This window comes from Centrocercus urophasianus, unplaced genomic scaffold (genome assembly GCF_019232065.1).
Source record: "Centrocercus urophasianus isolate 14NV4802_14NV808 unplaced genomic scaffold, USGS_Curo_1.0 seq_23, whole genome shotgun sequence".
Taxonomy (NCBI): domain Eukaryota; kingdom Metazoa; phylum Chordata; class Aves; order Galliformes; family Phasianidae; genus Centrocercus; species Centrocercus urophasianus.
In genome coordinates this window covers 16,595,316-16,619,953 of record NW_024884789.1, presented here as the reverse complement: position 1 = coordinate 16,619,953, position 24,638 = coordinate 16,595,316, and the positions used below count along the sequence as shown (strand labels likewise).

Sequence of the window (24,638 nt, the reverse complement as noted above, 5' to 3'; positions counted from 1 at the left end):
TAGAGAATTTTGTGCCTCCTTCCTTACGTATTTCTAATTTTTAGTCCATTTAGCAGCAAGCTTACATTTACTGCATACATCTGTATAGTTGCAGCTGAGGGATCCATGTAGTCAGTAGTTTTTCTTTTATGGGACACAAACTGTTTATTGGAGTTCCATGTGAAACAACTCTTACGTGCACCATTAACTCCCATTTCTTTCTGTAAATCAAAGCAGCTCATTTGTACAGCAGGCCCGGTGGCTCTTGGTTTGGGATGGAAGGTTTGTTTGTTGCTGCATAACAATGTCATAGGAAGCGAACCAGTGTGAGTGATTTCCTTCAGTGCGTTGATGCAGACGCGCACCCAGGGAAGTTCATGCTGAGCTGTCTCGTGGCACAGTGGGCACACATGTAGTGTCAGCAGCCATCCAATCCTCTGTAGTAACAGGGTTTGTTTCTGTAGCATTAATACTCTGTACACATGAGGCCAATTAGTGCCTGTCCCGACCCTGTGGGCAGGAGCAGACAGCGGAGGGAAGGAGCGTAGCTCATGCAGTCAGATTGTTATCTTGAAGGAGTAGTTTTATCGTGTAATAGTAGGGCCATAGAGTGGGGTTTTCTGATGAATAGAAGAGCTCTGGTATTCTTGAGTTTGTATTAGCACAGATGGCTCATGGGTATATATTTAATTTAATTTGACAGTCTAAACAATTGAAAGATGGTAGTGAGAAACAACACAGGATCCCGAGCTGATATTAATTCTGGCTAAAAAGGAAGCATAGTTTCCTTGAAAAATTAGTTTAACTTCTATACACAAACTCAGGTGCCCTTTGACCCGTTGTTATCGGGGAGGGTTTAGCCCAGAGTGCCAGGTCACAGCATGCATGGACTGCCCTAATTGAAGAAGGGTGGCATATGAACGTGGCATTTACATGGTGGTGGTAAACAGTTGTGTGGTAGGATTTGAAAATACGCTGAGCTCGGGAGATGCGTGAGCTTCAAGATGGAGAAACAGCCGCAGCTGAGCCTGGCTTAATTCTCAAGGATTCTGCTTTTCCTGGGTAGAGATTTTCAGTGTGCCGAAACTAAACTATACTGCAGACTGGGATTTATGGAGATGCAGTTAATGCAGACTGCAAGATATGAAAAGAAGAAAACTCCCAAATGAAAGAAATTTTCTCACAGGCCTGCATTGCTATTTCATTAGAGTTAGTAGACTGTCATGCTCATTCTTTGTGCTTTAGTTTTCCCCTTTGACCTTGTGTCGTTCTGTCTGTTTGACATGTTTATTAAATAGAGGCTGTAGGCTGTGCAGATAAAATCTAATTCAGAATCTCCACATTACAGCCATTTGACTACTTTTTAAAAGTACCCCAAAAAGCTGTACAGCTGACTGTTCTCTCCTTTTGGATGTTTCTAACTTTTTTCATGTTTGCAAACTAATTACGTATTAATCTTTGTATTCCATTCAGAGCAGGAGTTATTAATGCAAAATGCATTTTGCTCTTCTGCAAAAATGATCTGATTTCTTTTGCTGCTTACTAGGAAATATCATTAGCATTAAGTTTTCCTGGAACGTATAATGTAAGTCAAATGGAACAGTCAACTTAATGCTACACTGCATGTCAACTAGGCAGAATCCAGTTTTCCTGTGTCCCTTCAGAGTTTGAATTTACTCTCATTTGTCTGGCTTTTAATGTTACAGTTCAGTTGTAAGTGCAAGCTACTGAATGAAACAAGAGATCCGATTCCATCCTCCGAAAATTCTCATTGCAGCCAAAAATGCAGCCAGTACTTTCTCCCAAATTTATGTCACTGATGCATTGTGATGCGTGTAATTTCTATAACACACTGCTGGGCTGTAACTTCTGTTTCTTTACCTTTTTTTCAGTCTATCGTTGGTGCTGAAGGACTGTCCCTTGCCTTCCGCCATATTATCAGCTCGTTGCTGTGGTACTGTTCCCAGCATACCTGTGAAGGATTGCTACATGAAGTCATTATTTGTGTGGGCTATTTTACTGTAAACAACACAGATAACCAGGTAAGGCAAATGGAAAATGGGATCAGAAGTTATCAAGTGTGTGTTTAGCCACGGATCCCTCAAAAATAACAAACCTCTTCAACACTGTTTTGAAGAGCTGGGATTCCTGTGAACACAAATGTGTGCATTTAGAAAATATTAGCTGAAGTTACATGTTAGGAAAAATACTGCAGTTTTATCATGGCCATGAGCAGGTTCTGTGTTCTTACACAGACAACAATGGTGACCTCATGTTGATCATAATTAAACTCACTCTCTGCCAAGATATACTTAGCAAATATTTTTTAATTCCAAGTTAACTTCTTGTCAGCTTGATTGGGCAGCTGTGGTGCCCAAGTACAACCTTGAAAAGACAGCAAAGCTAGTCTGCCATGAAGGCATGTCCTCGAAAACCCAGAGAGCTCTTCTAAATTTAAGCCTTCTTGTATCTTTCCAGAAGTAAAGCAAATACTGTCAAACAGACAGTGGAAATCCCTGTCTAGCTTCCTTCATTGTTGTTCACTTCTGTTAACGGACTCTGAGACTTCTCATACTAATGACAATGGCTTGCACAATAACCCAGGTGCAAATCTTCAAAATGATTTTGAATACTTTGGGTTTTAAAAGGCTCCTGGTTTCCTCAGGTCGCACATAACATCTCAGGGGTACTGGCACAGTGGATGTTGGCACTTGCTCTTTCCTTCTGTGACCCTGACTCTGGATATGTGAAAGGTGTGATATGGTGCCTACATCTTTGATATGATTCAATTTTGTGAAGTTATTTGTTGTTTTTTTTTCTTCTCTCACCGTGCTTGTAATAGTTGGTTCCCATTTTTGTTCAGCCTTTGGGGGGGTGTGCAGGATGAGCAGCTTAGTTCCACCGGTTAAATGGGACAACAGAAGAAAGAAGTGGCTCAACTTGTCTGCAAAGGTTAGAGAAAAGCTGTCCACGATTTTTGACCGTAGTTGGAACATTCAAATATCCTAAAGTTGAAAATGCTGTCGAAAATATTCTGTAATCACATAATATACAGTAACGTTTCTGTGGTTTTGGCCACAGAACCTGAGGGAGGATCCTGCAGCCTTCCTTCCTGGTGGAGCCAAATCCCACTTCAGGGTACAGAGGCACTGCTACCAGCACACAGACTGTCAGGGCTCAAAGTACAGCCTGGAGCCTCTCAGGAACAGGGGCTGCCTGTGGGCAGTACTCCTCAGTATGGTCATTTTGAAAATCCACGTGACACCACTGCAGTTTTCTCATCCTCAGTGCTGCACCAGCAGTCGTGCTGGCATCCGGGGGTGCCAGCATACAGGGTTGGTTTTTCTCCACAGTTTCAAAATCTCTTTTCTGGCACACAAGTATAAACAGCTGTGATTTATTGCCAAGAGGACATGCAGCTATAAATGTGCCAGGAGTAGCACAGCAGTGGGATTTCCTACCAGCAGTGCCTGTGGAGCACACTGCAGTGCCTGTCACTGCTCTGCATTCTGACCTGGGGCAGAGGTCCAGCAGCAGGAGCCCGGCACAGTGCCATGGCAGCAGCTGCCCGTGTGGCTGCAGTCAAGAGACAAAGTGTGTGCATCGTGTGGCGTTCTGCAGGCCTCCTTCCCACTGGTAATCTCAGACTCTCCGTATTTTTCCCGTTACTCCTATTGGAGTGATTGTGCTGTTCCTGACAGCACTGCTAACGTTCCAAAAAGGCAGAATCTTACTCAATCAGGTACTCATAAAATGTAGGGAAGATTATACAACAGTGTTTTTACTTTTACTGCTGAGCACATCATCATTTGCTGCTAAGCAGGTCATCATTCTCAGGTGCTGTTAGTGTTGTGACTTCCAATAAAGATAGGATGCCCTGACTGAAATGGGAAGTGCTTCCTATTAATTCCCTCATGGTTTAATTTTTTACTACGTTTTGAGCTTCCCGTTTTTTTTTCTTTCATTGTGGATCATTCGCAGAGTGCTACTAAAAATAAAAAATGGGTCTCGCAGTGAAAGCTTTCACATAGCAGACTTGAAATCCTGGAAAGAACTGCATCGTAAAAATAGATCCACGGGACTTGAGCGATGAAGCCAAACTTTCATGGTGCCTGGTAGCTCTTTTTATTTACTACTGGAACAGACTTTTAAAAAGTTGATAACTAACGTATTTCACAGCAAACTTGCATTATTCTTAAAGCCAAATGCATTTCTGTTTGAATTGTTTGCTGTTTAAATAGGTCTTTCCCTCTCTAAATTTCTGTCCCTTATTACAAAACTGTGTAAGCTTTCATTCCTTTGAACTCAAAAAAAAAAACCTGTTATTTACAGCTTCTGCTGTGCCTCTGTCCAACCGCATGAACAGGTAAAGTACTCAAAAGGCACACTGAGATAAAGAAAAAAAAGGGCATTCATTATTCAGAAGTGTGCAATTTAGAGAATAGATTTCTTTAAAAAAAAAAAAAAAAGAAGTTTAAGAGATTTTACAGTCTGCGAACCTGAACATGGGCTTTCTGAAGCAATGCTGTGATTTTAAGTTAATTATTACTACTATGGAGTCAAAAGGACAATTTCCAAAATATTTCATGCTCGTAGAGTAAAATCCTCCAAGAGCATTATGCGTTCAGTGAGCAGTGTGGGATCTGTGCAGCACTTCACAGTTGGTTGAGAGGTGAATACACAAGTCGGATTCTTTTCTCAGCACTCTGTGCAGCTGGCAGGAGCCCCGCAGTGGGTCCTGCAGATGTGTGCCGGCCTGCGGCTGGGCTCCCACGTCCTGCCATCAGCCTGGGCCCAAATGGTTCTGTCGAGGAGCAGTGAGGACAGTGGATTGCTAAGGACTGCATTCCATGGTGTTTTGATAGTGCTCGCTCTGTTTATTTTAGCAAGACTTTGATTTTGCTGACTGCCCACATATCGGCGATACTCCTTCCCTTTTTTTTTTTTGTGCATTTCGTTTTAATGTCCAGAGAGCCTTTCCGAGGCAGCTGCCGTCACTGGAGAAATAAATCAGTTATGAAACTGAAAATTTCAGAAAGCAAAGTGTTCCTTTAATATTTTAAATGCTTCGGCATCATCAGTCATGCCTGAACGGCGCTGTCTGTTTTGTCTCGGCACGTGAACTTCTGTTTACGATAGCGATAGACAGCCCTTGTTTTGCAGGACGGGGAGCTCGGCTGTGGTAGGCGCCTGCTCTGCTGGCTGCCCCTTCATCTATTAGCATCCCAAACGGGTCCCATGGTGCCAGGGGCAGGGCTGGACAAGCTCGACCAGCTTAAGAATAATGTCCGGTCTCAGGATGAAGCCGTCGCGTTGTGCCACGCTGTAAGACCACAGATGCTAATTAAGATGTTCTTGTTAATTAAAAATATCCTATCCCATTACATTTTTATTCCCTTTCTCCGATTTAATTATTGCAATGACTATAATTAGCATGTGCTGTCAACTCGTTTCATTTACATATTATATTGGATAATTGAATGCGGTCCCGTAATTAAATTAACATGAATGACAGATGATTTGGCTGCTTTTACATTGCTGTACTGGGAATAGAGATCTTTCCATATTCATTGCACTTAGCAAATATTTTTCATTTGAAAAGTCATCACAAATCACATCCTGCGACTCGGGACCTCGTCTGGCAGGCTCTGAAGGAAGTTGCAGTGCTCGATTGTGCAACTTATTTAAATAAAAAGAGCTTTTTTCTTTTTTTTTTCTCTTCCTGTTTGACAGACGATGTATTTATAGAGTGCTCCAGCAGAATCTCACCAGCTTCTGGGACTTGTGTGGAACGGGGCTTTATGCTTCTGAACTGTTGAACTAAAAATACGTATTTTTAGTGCATTGCAGGACCCAACACTTCTGTCAGAGAGCTCGGGAGAGGTGTATGCAGCTTTACATTTTTTATTTTATTCTATCTTATTTTTATTTTTTTTTTACCGAAGTAGGAATTGCAGATACAGTTAAGAACTTTTGTGGAGGTAACCAATGCAATTGGAGAAAAAAAAAAAAAAAAAAAAAAAGAAGATATGCAAACCATATGTCTTTGAGAAAGGGATTTTCATCCCAGAAAGTTTGTCTTGCAATTGCATTAGTTTAACTAACTTATTTGTCTGTCCTTCCGAACCTTTTATCTCCAGACAGCTGTGCCCATAGGAACAGTACACAGTTCTTATTGTGACTTTGGGAATAACTGAAATGTTAATATTGGATAATGTTTGAAAACAGAGATACACGCAGGTGAATTCAATAGTTTTTCACTCTTGGAGAATTTATCTGTATTGTACAGCCTCTAGAGTGTGTTGTAGAGCCTATTTCAGGCATGCCATCTTGCTTCACTTGAAGGCATAAGGAACAGTGAGATTATGGGTACTTGGGGAAGGAAATTTCTCCTGTCTTAAAAATATGTAATGTCACAAAGTAGTGTCACAGGTGTAAAAAAAACGGTTCAAAGAAACGGAGTTGTATGGAAGGCACAATGTGGAAACATTCGTGGAGTTTATTACTGATTTGCATCACAAAGAAAACCCAATAGAAGTGCTTCTTACAGAGAGGCTTTCCTCTTTTTTAATTTAAATGGCTGATTTATCATTACATTTTCTGACTTCTTAGCATTTCTTTTCTGTTACAGATATTATTTCTATCATAAAGCAGCGGAACATTTTATTCCTCATAAAGTAGGGTGTGTATGAACTCAAAGTTGATTAGCACATCACATATATATGTGTTTGAGATGAGCTGTAAGTGTGGTTGCAAATACTGCCAGGCTGTAAGGGACACTTACAGAGTGACTTCAGATTACAAACTGCCATCTTTAGGGAAATTACTCTGTGCAGTTGACAGTGTTTGCTTTCACTGAGTTTCAGTGTGTGGCCCTGTTTGGTTGAGTGTTAGCATGAAGAAGGAAAAGTCGTTTTAAAATGTAGAGATCGCAAACTTGGAAATCCAAAAAACAGGGAAGCTTAGAAGAATAGTTCATAAAAATACTATTCAGGGATTCCATGGGAGTTGTTTACTGGCTACCATCATTAAACTTCTATTATTTGTGTTCTTCGGGGGCTGCGCCGGGACTGGAATGATTTTAATCTGGCAGATGGGGTTTCTAAAAGTAGGACAGGAGTAAAGGTGCAGGAATTGGTAGTTACTGCGTAGTAAATAGCAGTACTTGAAAGGAAATAGTAAGAAAGTATCTTTAAGGGTGTGGAATTGATGTTGAAGTTAAGTCTTTCCAAAAAAGTCCTTGAAAACTTTGAGTTTGAATTAAAAATAATAATAGTACTTGTGGAATAGCTGATTTCAGTGAGCAAATCATGTGAAGTTGTAGCCTGGACTGCCATTTAGGAGCACTGCAGCTTGTGAGCAATAAAAACCCTGAGGTTTAAACTCAGCATCTTAAAATGCAGTAAATTAAACAACTCAGTAACGCGTGCTTTTTTTTCCTATCAATCTTACACAGTCAGCCCACATCAATTCACTTAAGTGAAGGGATGTTTTCAGAAAAGCTGGCATTCCTCACAAGACAGAGAAAAGTGGAAATGCCTCTTGGGTGATTTGTCAGACACCTCTGCTGTTATTTGAGCTTCCTGATAAACAACAATCTTTTCAGAGCAACCGGTGACAGTGCAAGTAAAACACGAGGGGAACACAAGGGACTGCGTAGTTCACACTTTGTGTTTGAATTGTATTTCTATTGCTCCAAAATGCATCTCATGCCTCTCTTTGGTTTGGTGTTTTGAGAGGCTGCGGGGAAGGAAATGCAATATGAGCAAAGACTTGAAATTGGTCGTGTTTAGTTTCAGTTTGTAATGGCTGATTCCTGTAGGAGCGTGAGAGAGCATGCAGGAGTTGGTAGGAGAAATGAAAGCAGTTGGACTTATTGTCTTGTTTTAAGCTGCAAAAAAAACAAAGAATAAGCTTGGCTTCCAGTGTCATCAAAAGCAGTATTTGCACAGCTTTAAAGCACAGTCCATAACTAAAGCTTCGAGATGGAGAGGCCTGGAGAGAGCGACTGTCCCATGTCAGGCCTCTGATGGCCTACACGCTAATCTTGGGTCAGAAAGAGAGAGAGCTTGGTGGTCTCAGCTTAATCCCCAGCAGATCTTTTGTCCACGTCAGAAACACACCACAGAGTTTGGCACAATTCTGTGTAATGAGCAGTTTCTTTCAGCACAGACCTAGGCCTGCCGTATTTTGGCTTTGGCCAGTGGAGATACGTTGGCAGCGGTGGCGGCGCAGGCTTGCACAACGCTTGCCCTTTGCTCTGCCTCTTTCTAACCGAGCGTGCCAGTCTCTCCTTTCCATGGAAATTAAATTTCACACCAAAACTTAACACGAAGTCTGAAGTCTGCAAATCTTTAATCAAGCCTTGTGAACTATTGTCTGTCTTGCCCAATGTGTGAAGGAACTCCCTGTTCTTCTCCTATAGGCTGGTTTTCTAAGTCTCTGCGGACCCCCGGTGACTGTGCCCCACACAGAGAGGACATCAGCCTGCTCTCTGTTCACAGCTTTGGGCTCCAGCAGCTGACAATTGCTGCTCTAAGGGAGGGAGCTCTTGCAAGAGACCTAGAGAAGTCTCAGAAACCTACATCATCATATTTAGCTCAAACAAATGAGTATCACTTGCTTGAAGTGATGCTGAAATATAAAGAAAGACTAAAATGCATTAAGTCTTGCATAAGTGAATGCTATGGAAAATCTGGCCTGTCTTCCTCTGCTCTTAGTTATGGGTAAATGGAAGAGAACATTTTCTTGCTCTTTGAAGCTTTTTCTCAGCCAGCTCAGCATGTCAGATGGCACGATGTGTTTCACAGTCTTTATTGTCGATTGGGTATTTTTTACAAAGCCTCTGCATTTATTGTGAAAGCCAAAACACAAGATGTACTGGTAATTAAAAAATCTAAGACTGCATCTGCAAGTAGGTTTTTGGAGTGTGACAGAAGAGGCTTGTTGCTTTTGAAGAGGGAGAATGCTCAGTGAGAGCATTTTAGGCTGTAATATTTTAATTACACCTTCTGGGGATTCTCACCCAGCTAGTTCTGCTTTCAAGGATGATGGCAAAAAGCTCTTTGGATAGTTATTTTGAACTTCTTACAGCTAAAGCCCGCTTCTCTCTAGGCTTTAAATGAAGAATTCTTCATTCACATCAGTGTAGTTTCACCTCTAAGGTTGGACCAGGCTCGGAGCACCTGGTGGAGCTGTGGGTGTCTCTGCTCATTGCAGGGGAGTTGGACCAGATGGCCTTTTAAGGTCCTTTCTATAACTCAAACAGTTGTATGATTCTAAATGAGTAAATAAAGCGGGTGCACCGCCCAGTCCTGATCATTACCATGTTCAGAATCTTGTTTCAGGATCTGAGATGTAGAATCATAGAATGGCCCGGCTTGAAAAGGAGCACAGTGCTCATCCAGTTCCAACCCCCTGCTGTGTGCAGGGTCACCAACCAGCAGCCCAGGCTGCCCAGAGCCACATCCAGCCTGGCCTTGAATGCCTGCAGGGATGGGGCATCACAGTCTCCTTGGGCAACCTGTTCCAGTGCCTCACCACCCTGTGTGTGAAAAACTTCCTCCTAATATCTAACCTAAATGTGCCATGATAGGTTTAAGCTTACAGAATAAATGTATTGCTCAATAGATTTGATGCATAATAACAGGCTCTTCTAATAGAAAACGTTTGGTCCAATGCTTAAACAAATAAATCTACTGCTAGGGTATTTCGGAAACTTTGGAAACTATTTTCTAGAAAGTAATGATATCCTGGAATTTAACAACGTGCTTAATATATGTTTAACATTAAGCATGATAGCACCCTCACAGGTGTTTGTTTTTGTATCATTATGTTAAATGCTAAGATGCTGTTATTTTTAGAGTTCAGCTTTTCCTTACTCCTCTTTCTGGTTCAGGTGTTTGGTTACTAGTTCATCCTGCAGCCTGTGCATGTGCTAAATGCCCAAGCAGCCTCATTGCATTTTAGAATTGTTTCCGTTCTTCTCTCGTCACATTGTAATGGATCTGATCTTCTACAAGAACAGTTTACAATTATTTGCTTTTTGCTGAATTTAATCTCTGTATACTGTGTTATCTTTTATCTAAGGTGCCTAGCTGTTACTTCGAGTGGCATTTTTTCAGGGATTTTACAGTTTTTCTAGGCTTCCCCCAAGCAACATCATTGACAAACTATATAGCATTTTAAAATGCATCATTGTTCTTGTATTTGCCATTTTCCTAGCTGAAATGCTCAGATGTTTTTGGGTGATTACATGAAAACAGCTCAGGTGATTATTTTTTTTTCCTCGTGTATGAACAGAGCATCACAAAGCACTTCATTCTTAACCCATAGAGTTAGCTCTAGGAGGACACTGCTCATAGTTTGGTTTGTAAGGAGAAAAACATTAATTCTGACCTCCGTTATCTGCATCGCTTCTCTCTGAAAGCTTATGTGTGATGCTAAGAAAATAAACATTGACATTTTTCAAATAGGCCAAATTCTTATTTTAAAATTTGAATGTAACATTTTGGCATGTTATTTTTGCATAGAAATGGTGCTCTGGCTCCTGATAAGATGTTAGAAGGAATTTAGAACATTCTTTGCTCAGAGTCTTGCCAATAGTGGAGTTTGCAAAATGGAAAGAGAAGAGCTTGACCTTAAAACAGAAGAAGAGTCTAAGTGGTGACATATTCCACTGATTGAATGCTAGCAGTATGGGATCTGTTTATATAGAAGCAAAGAAATAATGCAGATCTAACTTTGAAGAGAAACTCTGGACTACTAATATAAAGATTTATTTCTTTTACCAAGTTATAAATAACCTTACATCAAACAAAAGCCTTTAACTGCTTGATGTATTCTGTGTAGTTACAAAGAATAGATGCACAGCGTTTCAGTTCCAGTTCAATAACGTTTAGTTGTTTGTACATATTAGAATTGACTTTGATATAAATGATAAATAGAGAAGAAACATTAATAGTTCCCATACCAACAGTACAGTTTTAAGATCCAAATGTTTACAGTGGCCGTGTCCAAGTTTGGAACAGAGGGTCATACAGGATTGTGGAAACACCAGGAGTGCCCCTCAGAGAGCTCTTAGCTCTTTGTCCACGTTGCTCTCAGAAAATTGCATCTGAACATGAAATAGGTTGCAGCAGAATACGGCAGTGCAGTGGAAGCACACATGTTAGTGCTTTGCTTCATAAACCCCCGGCATTTTATTGAGGAGGATCTATTGCTAAAAATGTAACTCAGCTTTCAGATACAATGGCTGCATTTGTTACTTGGCAGCTGCGGAATACACCTTTCCGTGAGTAGTTTTTCTTTCCAAGAGCTGAGCAAGGTTTCACTTCAGGAAGTTTTAAACTTCATGCAGTTGAGATTCAGGTACGTTTTCCTGTTTCCAGTTCACATGTTGCTGTGGTAACTTTGTCTCACTTTTAATGTGATGTAAGAACTGCAACCTCTACTTGGTACTTGGTTCAATTACTAAACAATGTCAGCGACCTCAGAGGAAATAATTGGAGAGATGAGAAATGCTCCTGCAGATTTTAGGCGTGCTTTCCAGGTCAGCCAGTGACGCCTTATGGCTTTCCGAAGGTTCTCAGTAAATAGTAAATAAAACCTGAAACCATCAGTAGAACTCAATGAAATTCCGCTCCAAAAATCACGTTTCCTCTCTCCAGTAATCCTGGGCTGACCTTGGATAGCCCACAGGAGTGAAAAGGTGACGTAAGGCTGAACCTTTGTCTGGTTACTTGTAGTAAAATATCTGATAATATTTAGCGTATTTGCCTGGAAGCATTAAAAACCATTCTAGGATCTTAATCTTTAAATCTCTGGAGAGCTGCTGGTGAATTTTTAATTCAGTTTCTCTTTTTTCAAACACTTGACATCTGAAAAGTATGCAGTTACAAGCTGGAAGCAGAAATTTGGATTGTCACCAAAAATACTTCTTCATGGGTTAAAAAAATGTAAATCTTCACAGGGCAATTTGATTGAACTGCTAGCTCAAGAAAAATGAGTTGAAAAATGTGTCTCTAAACTTACGTCTCTAATCAGGCTATTTAGGGGTCTGAGGAGTACGTGAATCAGCAGTTTACCCTGATTTGGGTGATATTTGTTCCCTATTTTTACATGCAATCATTCTTTCAACTTTCTGAGTGACGTTTGCAATTTCTCAGTGAAAATTCTGATTGTTACCTGTAGGATGTTTATAAACTCAACTACCCTACCCAGGTATGGTTCCAAAGACGTATTGTCTTTGTTCGTATTTTAATGTTCTTGTAAAATTAGCCATTGACTTGGTAAGGTTTGACTAATTTGATGTGTAGCTGCTGGTGCCTATTAATCAGTACAGCAGAATCCTGTTAGCTAGGAAGATTTACAGCACAGCTTTGGACAGTGTTCATACATACACAGGTAAGTAGCTGTGTCTTCTGCTCGCAGTAGAAGGAATATAGGGAAAGATTGATTGAAATGCATGTTTTACATGCTGTGTGTGGTACACAGGGCTGTGAGATGTTCACTAAAACGTCTTTCTGTTGGTTGCTGCCGTGCAAGTGTTACCACAGTGTATGTGAGCAGATATCTGCCTGTCCTTGGCAGCAAGGAAGGGAGCAGAATTCAGATTCTCATTCTCCAGGATCCACAGAAAGTTCATTTTGGGTCTCTGGAGCTTCCCAGGGAAGGAAAGAGCTGCACATTCCTTCCTCTACCTGGAGAGAGTCGAATCTAAGTTATTTAGGCCCTCGTGGTTTATTAGTTTGTCAGTCCTGTGAAGATCTGCTTTGCAGGGTGCCAGGAAGCAAGGGAAGACTGCTGGACCTGTTGTGGTATGGGAAGGACAGGGATCCAGGATGGAATAGCCTTGTGGCAGTCACCTCGGGTGCATAGCCAGAGGCCTTATTTCAGTGGCAGGGGAACCCTGATTTCCCAGCAGAATGATGAGTTCCCTTCACAACTTTATTGCATCCCCAGTGCTACAAGGAGCTTTTAATTTTTTGATTGATTGTCCTTTTTTATTGCTCAAGTGCTGTGTGGCATATTGCTGGCTTTTGTCACTGTAGCCTGTTTTGAAAGACTGACTTTTATACTGCTTCAGATTTTCACGGCTAGAAGAATTGCAGCTAAATGGGTAAGCAATATACTGCATAGTCAATATTGGTCCAAATGGGCTTGAGAAAAAAGGTGGGTTTCATTTAGAGACATTAGAAATCATTCTTTCCATGGATCAGGGCAGTCATTGCGCTTGAGGGGCAAATGGGAGCAGGGGCTGCCTGCTAGGGAAGGGGTGAGCACCTGCTAGCACAGTTAGATATTAAAGTGGTATAGTTTGTGCAGCCTTCCTAACAATTTATTTGGTGGAGAAGCTGTTTGAGTTCAGCACAGTAGGGCACCTGAGATGTTGTGGCTTCTTTTCAGCAGGCTTCTACATGGAGTGCAAAGAGCTATTTAAGCAAGGCTGAGGCAAAAACAATAAGGTGGTATGAATAACTTAATTTCAACAGGAGGCAACAATTTAAATACAATACAGAAAACAACAACATGGAGTTGCCTGCTCTGAGGAACAATTAAAAATACATAGCTTTTAGTAACTTGATAGACAGGTCTCAATTCAGAAAAAGAAAACAGCAAGCAAATATTAATGGGACCTGGGCACCTATTTTGAAGTTAAGCAGGTGCTGAAGTGCTTGGCTGTACAGAAATGCAGAGATTTAATTAGGATCTTGTTACGTGTGACAGGCATCTCTGACTTTCAGGCTGGAGAGGGAGCACCAAGAAAAGCTAACTCTAGGATTCCAGCACGTGGCGTGGGTTCCTGTGCTGCCTTTCTGTAAGCAGTTTGTATCTCATATTGGAGCATTTTGTGAGTATTCCAGGCCTGCCAAACTCCCTGAGATCATTCAGCAAGGAGGCAGAAGTCGCTGTTTAAAGTAAAAATAAAAATAAAAATAGAGAAGAGTCCTTTGCAACTGTAAAGAAGTCATAGATGAGGCGTTCATTTGTTTTCTTTGTTGGTCATCTGCTAAGTCGAGTTCTGGACTTTCTGCTCTGTTGGAGGTTCGTATATCTGCAGGTTTTTTCCAGATAGGAGTTGTTTGGTGACTTTTTTTTTTTCAGGGTACGTACTGTAGTGTATCAGGTTTAGCAGCTGCATTGGTACAGTGAGCTAAACTCATTAAATTGATTCCACATGTGATAAATACCAGATTAAAACAATGAACAGCTCTCAAGTAGAACTTTCCTATCTTTAGTGTCAATAACGTTGCAGTTAGAAAGTTGGGGGGGAAAAACAACCAACCCCAAATGGTAATGTTGTGTGCATGTTGCTTATTTGGGAAGAGAACTCTTAATTCCCTGTGATGTTTTTGGAATGGGTAAGGGGGTGAAGTGTGAAGTGAGAAAGAGCTCAGCACTGCTTGTCCTGTGCCTGCTCAGCAAGTCCAGGGGATAGCAGCAAAGAAATGGGTTTCCCTCCCTCTGTCCTTTGTCACAATACCAGTTGTAGCTATTGGAGTAAAATTGTAAATGATTAAAAGTGCTTTTCTGATCGGAGGATTTACTGTAGAAAAACCTACAGTGAAATAATAATAACAGTATATTTATTATAACAATAAATAAAGAATCCCAGCAGTAATCACCAAGAATGGTAGCCAGCAGTTAAGTGTAGCATCATCCAAACGCTTCGGTGGTGGGCTGCTAGATACTTTCCTCAAAAGAGCAATGCTTAATTGTCACATATTTGTCTGCCTCTTAAAAATTCCTGCCGGCTTTAAGGTCATTAAGACGTTTCTACCAGTGTTTTGAAAGGTTTTCAGTGTATTTTAGGCTGGTGAACTGCAAAAACGCAAACGATTACTTTGTTGATCTTGTTTTTAAACTGAACTGCATTATCGACTCAGTGTGTTCTTAAGGTATTGTTAAAAGTGCTTTGAAAACTTGTAAATCCCTGTAATTTATGTTCCTGTGGTCTCGACTGCTTCTTTCTGTCCTTCTGGTTTTAATTTGAACGCAGTCTTGTCTGGGTGTGTACCTGTAAAATTGTGTTTTTCCAAGTACAATTTACAGTCGTGACCCTAAGTTTTACAGTGTTCAGCCCTATAGGAGCTTCCTCCTATGCCGAAAAGCCAACTTTGGGTCAGACAGCTCTTTCATATTATAATTGTCTAATCGAGGTTCCTTGGAACAGATCCTGACGTTTTGTAGGGTATCACAAAGGCTGTATAAGAATATCAAGTAAATGGGAAAGGTTCCTTTGCGAGAGACCAGTATAGCATTGCCTGATTTCTTCAGATGTACACAGTTGTAAACTTAGCCTGCTTCATGACAACAGTCCCATTTATCTAAACAATTCTCCTTTTAGAGTCAATGGCACTGATAGAAACTGAGATAAGAAATACAGATGGGAGGGTCTTTCAGAGTCTCCACTGAAACTAGTTGCTGTGCAGCTTACAATCACCTTTTCTTTTCAGTGCCTGAGAATGCATAGCAGACATCCACGATGAAACAGAGTCCTCTCTGGCTGCCAGAGAGCACTTGGGTAAAGGATGAGCGAGCTGCATGTGGGTTTTTACAGTCCTGGTGATCTCGGATCTTACTCTTGACTTTTTTTCCTTTTTTTTCCTTTTTAATAAAGACGTGCTTACTGTGTTTAAATGGCTGCAGTTGGGAGAGTTGTTTTGCAGTTCTAACTCACAACGGTCCCTTTGCTTTCATTCTTTGCCTTACGTGAAAGTATTGTTATCTTCAGATTAATCTCTTTCTTGTTTTTTTTCTTTTCTAATTGTCTTTTTTGGTAATAGAAGCAAAAGCAGTTTACAGCCTTGGTGTTCCTCTGCAGTAAATACAATACTTGCACACTAAAACAGGAGTTACTCGGACTAAATGTTCTAAGATTTATTTTTAGTATTTACTAAGATGTTTTCTTCTCATCCGCGCTCATATTTTCAGCATGACTTCAGCACTGGTTGATCCACAGGAAGACCAGATAGAGCACGTGCCCTCACTCTGTTACGTTTGTCTTTCAGATCATTGTGCAGTCTGGCCGTCACCCCACCGTGCTGCAGAAGCTGTGCCAGTTGCCCTTCCAGTATTTCAGCGATCCTCGGTTAATCAAAGTGCTCTTCCCTTCGCTGATAGCTGCTTGTTACAACAACCCTCAGAACAAGCTCATTCTGGAGCAGGAGATGAGCTGTGTGCTCCTCGCCACCTTCATTCAGGTAGCAGCGCCGTGCAGCAGTGCTGCAGGATGACTGCGGCCCTTTTTCTCGCCTTTGCTGTGTGCATGGAAATTATTTGCCTTACGTAAAGCGAGTAAACAGCACTGAAGTACTTTAAGATCCTCTGCAGCTCTTTTCAAACCACAGATTATGCCTGTACTTGAGATATCTTATAACGCTGAAAGATTACCCGAGCCGTTCAGGTTCTCGCTGTCGCGTGCAGAATCCTGCTTTCACTGAAGTCAGTGATGTGCCAGAAGGATGCGATGCGAATCGTACTATGACAAGGCAATCCTTAAAATACTTAACTTTTTCTTAGCTACTGCATATGCAGCATATTTGAAATCTGTGTATTGATGTGTTTACATCTAAATGTATGGCTGTATATTGCACACAACAGATTTACAGAGAACAGAACAGCAGTGTATATATTTGATGCAGAAGGCACACAACATATGTTACCGGTCTAATCGTGCAGTCTTTACTTCTGACAGTAAGCCACTGAGGTCGTTACAAATACTGCTCTGAGTAAGGTTTTACAGCAGCTTTGTTCCCTTCGTGTCAATCTATATGCTGTGCTGTACTTACCAAACCTGTTTCATGCTTTCTATATATTTTACTGTCTGTTTTTAAATAAGTAAATGCTGTTTTCATCAACGCTATCACAAAATAACGTGCTTTGGTCACCTGGAAGTTCCTGTTATTGCTACAGAAACGGTCCTGCAGCTCTTCCCTAAATGCTTTACAGCCAGTCCTGAGGCAGGCTGCCCCAATTGAGGGGAAAGGACGCAAGAACTAAATATTTACTGCAAGTTTCAGCGTGACTCCTGAGTTACTGAGCACGACTGCTTTTCGTTCTTTGAACACTCAAATAGTAGCAGCTTAAGGAAGAAAAAAAACTTTTGAGCTTAGCAGAATTTGCAGTGGAGCTTCTGTTGAAATACGAAGCCGTAATTCGTGCCTCACCTTGACTTTTTTCATATGGACACATTTTAATGTGGAAGCTACAGATATCACTGTAGAAGCTGCGGTGGCAAAAAGTAGCTTCAGCAGTATGAGAAAACACAGCAGGCTGGATTTGTGCTCCAATTCAAAAATACAGAGAAGAGTAGGGAAGAGTCCCCCATCAAATAATTAGCCTTATTTGCCTTGATTCCTTTTCTCTACTAGAAACTGTGGCATTTAAATCTCCACTAGCTGCAGCAAAACATATTTCCAAGGGTCGGTGTTATTAGTTTCACTTCCAATTAGAGCTGGATTTCTATCCCAGATGCCAAGTCCTCATACTGTTCTTCCAGGCTTTTAGGAGAGGTGTTGCATTAATGTATAGAAGATCCTTGTGTGTGTGTGTGCGATCTTACTGCCGTGTCATTGCTCACCTCCCTGCTACTTCACTGTTGCACCCCTTTGAGAATCAAACCCCAAATGTTGAACACGCGCAGAGAGCGAATCCGGCAGGCACAGAGGAGTGCTCCCATAGCTGTGCACACAGCAGAGCCCTGCCCCTCTGCTTCGGTTTCAACCCGCTGCTTTTTTGTCAGGCAAATCCCTCACTCCCTTCCGTGGAAGTTTTGGTAAAGTCTGCAAAATATTTCCCTGGGACCAGAAAATGAGATTCTTCCTGTGCCAGGGAATGCAAAAAGAAGCCCTGTTTATGTAAGAGTTTGGTGGTGTGTACAAATATAACACTTAAATATAGTGTGTTAAATGTGTGCAGCATCAATCAAAGGAAAATGATTGCTGGATTTTACAACTATCAGCGTTGCACCTCCCTGCCAGCAGATCTGCTGCCATCCCCTGAAGGTTGCATCATCCTTTCTCTTACTTCTGTCTCTGGGTGCGCTGGAACAATTGTAAAAAAATATTCAGAAATAGCCACGATCTGTTAAATTGTGTCTCGTGTCAAACGACCCCAGCCCTGCTTAAGGAGTGCAGGAACAAAAGGCGGTTTGCTCGGAGCGCTGCGCACTGGAGCAGCCCGAGGGAGCAGGGCTTGCTGTGCTCTCTGGAGCTGATCACGGCCTTGGGAGAACTTTGCCTGCTCTCAGGGAATGGGGATCTCAAGCTGCAGGGTGGAATTGGGTCGGTCAGCAATGGAGTGAGAGCGTGTTTGGAATTCACAGCCTCACTCCAAAACGCGTGGTAAAGAAATACGGCCGTAGTCACTGTCTCAAATTGAAAATAGTGAGAATAATTATTTCTGAGGAAGGTAATAAAACCGCTATTTCTCTGCTGTAAATTAAAAATAGGTGTACTTTGAAATTGTGCAAAATCCACTCTGAGCTATAGAAACTAAGTGCTGGCAGTGTCCTGATACAACGCGTAGCAAACAAAGCGCTTTGTTAACATGCAGATTTCATAAAGCATTCGTTTTCTTGGCCAACTTCGAAGACTTTACAAAATGGTTTTAATTCCTCAAATGCGAGATCTGAAAATCTGATGCTCTTTTTCTTTCCCATAGGATTTTGCACAGAGCTCAGGCCAAATGGATAATCTGTTATCTCAGCAGAGGGGTATGTCTCCATTGAATGTAACGGAGTACAACTGGGTAACAAAATATGTACATACTGTGTTTTGCTGTGATTTGGATATTTTTTGCATCTGCATCACCATAAAAAGGAATACAGTAAACTGCAAAATGATTTTCCAGTCTTGGGAGAGGCTCTCTAGCTTAAAATCTGACCTGAAAGTGTGCGACTTCCAGTCTTTGCTCACAGTATCAGGAATCTGGGCTGTTAATCTTTATTAAACGCTACGTGGTATTCTGTCTTAAAACGTGATACTGTACGTGCACGTATTTAATTAGCTGTCACAAAGGCTGCTTTCAAAAGTCTTAGGTTACAGCAGCCGTGCAGCCATCCCAACACACCCGAGGAGCCAGAAATTAGTAAAATACTGTCCTGTAATTATTCCACCAAGTTCCTTGGGCTGCAGGAGTTGCATTGTTTTCCGAGTTGTTAATACTGAATAAAAAACAGCTAACCCACCTATGCTGGCCAGTTGGAAGGCGCTCAGCTAAGGCAGCTCTTGCTCATTAAATAGATGGGAAATTGAAGTACGCTGGTGGGGAAAACATCTGGAGTCACCCACGTTTTGCATGAAGTGCATCTCCCATTTCTCCCTCACAGTGGGCAGAGTTTCACCACAGCATTGCTGGGGGGTTGGCAGGGGAGGAATGGTTCTAGCTCTAAGTCACAAGATTTTTAAAAATACACTGCAAAATGAAGGTAGGTATGGTGTGATTTTTACTGTTGGCATTCTCCCTTCCAGTCTGAGGCAGCCTCGTGCAATGTCTGCAAAACAAACTTTCCAGAATTAATGTGTTTGCATGAGAATCAGCTTGAGAAACAGCTAAAATCCAAGCAGGGAACTGCTTTTTATTTTCATTATTCAAACGGAATGAGCTTTTAAACAAAGATGACTACGTGGTGACATGAGAGTGTGATTTCTAAACATTCCCCAGATGCAAAAAGAGGGAATAATAATAGCAGCATAGGCAGGATTATTTTTATCTATTTTATCATGCCAGTGTGAAGGGCAGCATCCCCCCAAAATGCAAACAGGAACAAAAATACTGCTTATAACCAGGAGAGGAACGGCTCTTTACGAGGGTGGATAGTGATAGCATGAGGGGGAATGGTTTTAAACTGAGACAGGGGAGGTTTAGGTTGGATATGAGGAGGAAGTTTTTCACATAGAGGGTGGTGAGGCACTGGCACAGGTTGCCCAAGGAGGCTGTGGATGCCCCATCCCTGCAGGCATTCAAGGCCAGGCTGGATGTGGCTCTGGGCAGCCTGGGCTGCTGGTTGGCGACCTGCACACAGCAGGGGGTTGGAGCTGGATGAATATTGTGATCTTTTTCAACCCAGGCCATTGTATGATTAAAAGAGAACTTGGGAGTTCTCCACTGCTCAGTTCAGGGTTGGGCCTCGCAAACATTGGCACATGTGTGCAGCCTGCTGTCCTCATGGGAAAGCTGTGGGTCTGGGGGCTGAGGAGCAGCTGCTGAGGAGGAGGCAGGGCCGGATGGGAGCACGCACCGAATGCTGTGGGCTCAGAGCCCTGCGCTCACCTCCCTGCATGGCGTGAGGACTGGAGGGGGGGGGTGAGGAGGTGACGTGGCCAGAGTTGGCCGCCTGTTCATTATTCTTGTTTTATTGCCATCTTTCTGAAGAGTGAATAACTGGATAATTTTACCTTCTGTCTCCCACAGAGAAGCGGTTCTGCGCTCAGGACTCCCTCGAGCTGCCCAACCGCTTCCCCCGGCAGTGCTGGGAGGAGGCCCGGCAGTTCTTCCTGCGGCGCTGAGGGCCGCGCCGACGCACCACCGCTGCTGCTGTAGATACGTGTAATTTGCACTATTTATATCCCCAGCACTGTAGATACTTTCGAGTTCTGTTTTGTAATTTTGATAATTGGAGTTAATTTCAGTCGTGTGTCCCAACGTCCCGGATCCTTCCTACGGTGTGGTGTGCTGGCATTGGAGCTGCGGAGAGGAGACTGCAAGCAGAAATGCCTTCTGTACATCTGTAATAAAGTAACTTATTCTGGCTGTGGTGTGCTGGGCTCTGAGTTGCCATGAGGAAAGGCTCTGGGGGGGGGGGGCTGGGGTCAGAACGGGCTGTGGGGAACCTTCGCTTGTAGTTCAGTGGCGACTCGTGGCGGCGTAACACGGATTTTGTAAACCACGCACATTTTCACCGTTTCGATAAGACTTTAATAACGCTCCTTTCAACCTTGTGCTGTTCTCTTAACGGGGTAAAGTCTCCACGAACCGCAATTAAAGCCTGTGAAGCAGCCGCCGTCTCCTCGAGCTTTCTTCCGCGCGCCGCCCGCCCCGAGCCGCCCTCGTGCCCGCTGTGCCCCCAGCGACCCGGCCCGGGGCTGACGGCGTTCGGCCGCCCTGATTTCCTGTCCGATCTGCGGGCAGCCGGAGCTCCCCGCAGGTAACTCCGAGCCCCGCGGTTAAGCGGGGATCCCTCCCACCCGCCCCGGGCCGGCGGCCATTCCGCAGCCCCTCTCTTTCCCTCGCAACCCGGGCCGCCCCGTGAGCCCGACGGCCCCGCAGCGCTCGACCCGCGGCTGTCCCCGCGCGGCCGGAGCTCCCGCACCGCCCCACGACACCGCGGCGGCTCCGGGAACGCGAAAGGTCGGGGCCGCGGAGGGCCGGCCAGGCTGAGAAAGGGGAGGGAGAGGCGGGGAGCCGGAACGGGAGCGCGGGCGGAGGAAGGAAGGCGAGGAGCCGCTACCGGGGAGAACGGAACGTCTGTGTGAGAAGGGAAGCCCCGCGGCAAAGCCCCGCATCGCGGCAGGTGCGGGCCGGCCCCGGGCGCTGCCCGAAAGGGAAAGCCGCGCTCCGCCTCCCCGCTATAAATAAACGGGCGGCAGTCGGAGCCGATTAGCGGTGCGGGTGGCGATGCCGCAGAGCCGCGCCGCGGGCTGAGCCCGCCCCGCCCTGAGCTCCGTTTCGTTGCAACGTTTTCGTTTTGTTTTGTTTTTTTTTTTTTTTTCTTTTTGTTCGTTAGTTTTTATTAAGTCCAAAATATTTAATCCCACTATTCAACCGCTGACTCTGACAATAAATAGCAATAACTTACTTTTGTTCGTTTAAAGGCTCAAACAATCCGTCCTCCGTCCGTCGCTAACAACGCCGGCAGCGCTGTGCCGTCGCACCGCCCCGTCTCCGCACTCCGGCGCTGCGGGAGACACCGGCATGAGGCGGCCCCGACGGCCGCGGGGCTCCGTTCCCCATTCGCTGTGATTCGAGTTTTCGTTTCTGTTCCAGGCGAGGAAGAAGAGCCGGCGCCGCGCCGGGCAATCCGCTTTCATCGGGGAAAAGAAACATCGAAATACGCAGCGCCGAACCTCCGCGCAACGAAATAAGCGGGGCGGGGGCTCTCCTCTCTCTTTCTCTCTCCGGTCCGGTAAAGGCAGCGAGAATCCCGGCTCTTTTCGGCCGTCGGCAAGGTATGTTCGGTTTGGTTTTAAATAGGGATAATTAAAAGACAAAGGCGCTCGTCCGGCGCGCTGGGCGCGGCGCGGGGCCGGGTGTCTCATGCAGGGAGCGCGGCATGCGGAGGTCCCGCGGCGGCGGGAACTGGGCGGCCTCACGTCTCGGCCGGGCTGGGCACCATGCTGTTGGGAGTGTCGGGGAGCTGGGAGGAGAGCGAGGTCACGTCGCTGCCGGAGGACGTGCCCAAAGAGCCGGACTCGGAGAACGAGACCTGGGGGAGCAGCGGCGATGAGCCCCGCGGCGGCCCGCCCGTCCCCGCCCCGGACCGCTCCCCGCCGCGCCCGGGGCTCACCAGCTGCTGGAAGGCGGCGGGCGGCTCCAGGTCGCTCTGCAGCGCGAAGTCGCTGAGCGCCTTCCAGGGCGGCTGGTAGGTCTGCACCTCCACCGCGCTGCCCTGCACGGCGCTCTCGTGCCGGACGGGGCTGCCGGCCACCAGCGGCGTCCCGGTGAGGCCCTGCAGGCTCTGCGGGCACGCGGCGCTTCAGCGCGGCGCCCCGACTCCCCCCCGCCGGTCCCCTCCCGAGCCTCCGCCCGGCCGCTCACCGTCTTGTCGCTGTGCTGCTGCTGCTGGAGCTGCTTCATGAGGATGGACTTCTTCTTGTCCTTGCAGCGCTTGTTCTGGAACCAGACGCGGATGACGCGCGGGCTGAGCCCCGTCATCTCCACCAGCTGCTCCTTCATCAGGGCGTCGGGTCTCGGGTTGGCGGCGTAGCAGGTCCGCAGCGTGTGCAGCTGCTTCTCGTTCAGCACCGTCCTCACGCGGGTGGTCTTCTCGGCCGCTTTGTGCGACTGCGGCCGCGGGCCGGGCGGCCGTCCGGGCACCGGCTCTGCGCGGCGGAGAGAGGGAAGGAGGGAGGGAAGGAGGGCGCGCGCCGTCAGCGCCGCCGCCGACGGCCGCCCGCAGCCCCCAGCCCGCCCGTCCGCCCCGAGGAGAGGCAGCGGCGGCCCGGAGCTGTGTGCCGGTACCTGCGAGGTGCGCGGGCGGCGGCGCGGGGCTGCGGGGTCCGCGGGCGGCGGTGCCGTCGGTGGGCGGCCCGTGGTCGGCGCGGCAGAGCAGGTCGCGCTCCCTGAGGCAGAACTGATCCCCGGGCAGCAGCTGGCGGCCGCAGGCGGCGCAACGGAAGCACTCCAGGTGGTAGACGTGGTCGCGGGCGCGCATCACCAGGTCGCTGCTGCTGAAGGCCGCCCGGCACTGCGCACATTTGATGCCGAAGAGCCTGAGGGGCGGCGGCGCGCCGTCAGCGCTCGGGGAGCGCGGGGCCGCGAGGGGCTCCGAGCTCGGTTCGGGTTCGTTTCGTTTCGTTTTAGAACGAGCGGGTCACCTGCCGTAGTCCCGCTTGCAGTAGGCCTTGCCGTCCCGCAGGAAGCACGTGCAGGTCTCGTCCAGCGGCTGCCCGCACTCGGCGCACTTGAGGCAGGCGACGTGCCACTCCAGGTCCGGAGACACCCGCAGCAGAAACGGGTCCTGGATGCGGCCCCCGCAGCCCGCGCACAGCGCCAGCCCCGGCCGTCCTGCGGGACCCGCGGCGTCAGCGGGCGGCGGGGGGAGGCTGCGGGCTGCGGGGCTTTGTTCTTTTTGGGGTTTGGGTTTCTGGTTGTTTCGTTTTTGTTTTTTGTTTTTGTTTTTGTTTTTTAAGCAAAGTTGAAAGAAAGAGATAAATACGGGCGGGAACGGGGAAAGAAATAAAAGAGCCGCGACGGGAGAGAACGGAGCGGTGGGAATTCCGAGGAGAAAGTTGACTGGGGGAAATCATAGGAAATCAACCCAGGAAAAGATAGAAAAGTGGAATCTCGGAAGTGGAAAGAAACGCAGAAACGCAGAAAGACCAATACAGAACGAAGGGAAGGCGGAAAGAAAGAACGAAAGGAAAAGAACTAACGATGGAAAGACAGAAAGAGAAAGAAGAGCAAAGGGAAAAAAAAAAAAACGGAAAGAGAGAACGAAGGCAGGAAAGCGGACAAACGAAAACGGAAAGGGACATCGGGCAGACAGAGAGAAAAAAAAACCCCAAACAAAAACGGAAGAACAGAAAGAGAAAGAAAGAAAGGAAAACGGAAAGAGAAACAAAAAAAGAAAACCGAAACGCGGAAAGAGAAGGAGGGAACGAAAGAACGACGCGAGAAGGAAGGACGGAGCGGGCGCGGGGAGCGCGGCGGCGGTGCGGCCGGAGGGGCAGCGGGGAGACGCCGCAAAACCGTGCCGCCCCGCGCCCAGCCCTCAGCTGCCCGCGGGGCCCTTCCCGGCGCTGTCAGCGAGGCGCCCGCCCGACGGCACCGCGGCGCCCCGCGGCCCTCCCGCCCCGGCACTTACTCTTGGCGGGCTCCCCCATGGCGCTCGGGAGCGGCCGCGGCAGGAGGATGTCCACCATGCGGGCGGCCCCGTGCGCACCGGCGGCGATGCGCGATGCGGGACGAGGCGCCGCCGCTCCACCACTACCCGC

At 45.8% G+C, this 24,638-nt stretch overlaps 2 protein-coding genes across 5 annotated transcripts in view; one reads left to right on the top strand and one right to left on the bottom strand.

The window, feature by feature from the left end:
* Positions 1-20,983, top strand: part of SCAPER (S-phase cyclin A associated protein in the ER) — a 161,336-nt gene extending 140,353 nt beyond the window's left edge. For 3 of the 4 annotated variants that reach the window (XM_042824622.1, XM_042824621.1, XM_042824623.1), the window contains exons 29-31: positions 1,872-2,021; positions 15,993-16,184; positions 18,646-19,861. In XM_042824622.1, the coding sequence (XP_042680556.1) occupies positions 1,872-2,021; positions 15,993-16,184; positions 18,646-18,933 (630 nt within the window). In that variant the 3' untranslated portion in view covers positions 18,934-19,861. Of the gene's footprint in view, positions 1-1,871; positions 2,022-15,992; positions 16,185-18,645; positions 19,862-20,397 lie in introns of those variants that run through there. The other variant, XM_042824624.1, reaches the window with a different exon arrangement.
* Positions 20,984-21,642: 659 nt separating this feature from the next.
* On the bottom strand, positions 21,643-24,566 carry ISL2 (ISL LIM homeobox 2). The gene is made up of 6 exons (XM_042824625.1): positions 24,509-24,566; positions 23,520-23,709; positions 23,164-23,414; positions 22,741-23,024; positions 22,490-22,660; positions 21,643-22,408 (listed from the first exon to the last, which is right to left on the bottom strand). The coding sequence occupies exons 1-6, from the start codon at positions 24,564-24,566 to the stop codon at positions 22,292-22,294; spliced, it is 1,071 nt and encodes a 356-aa protein (XP_042680559.1). The 3' UTR covers positions 21,643-22,291.
* Between the last annotated feature and the right edge of the window lie 72 nt (positions 24,567-24,638).

Bases quoted from the DNA above. Each gene is read 5' to 3' on its own strand.
- ISL2 (XM_042824625.1), bottom strand. From the start codon at position 24,566: ATGGTGGACATCCTCCTGCCGCGGCCGCTCCCGAGCGCCATGGGGGAG. The intron at 23,710-24,508 runs GTAAGTGCCGGG...CGGGTCCCGCAG, and splicing joins CATGGGGGAGCCCGCCAAGA to GACGGCCGGGGCTGGCGCTG. The intron at 22,409-22,489 runs GTGAGCCCCGGG...CTGCTCCCCCAG, and splicing joins CCGCCGCCTTCCAGCAGCTG to GTCTCGTTCTCCGAGTCCGG.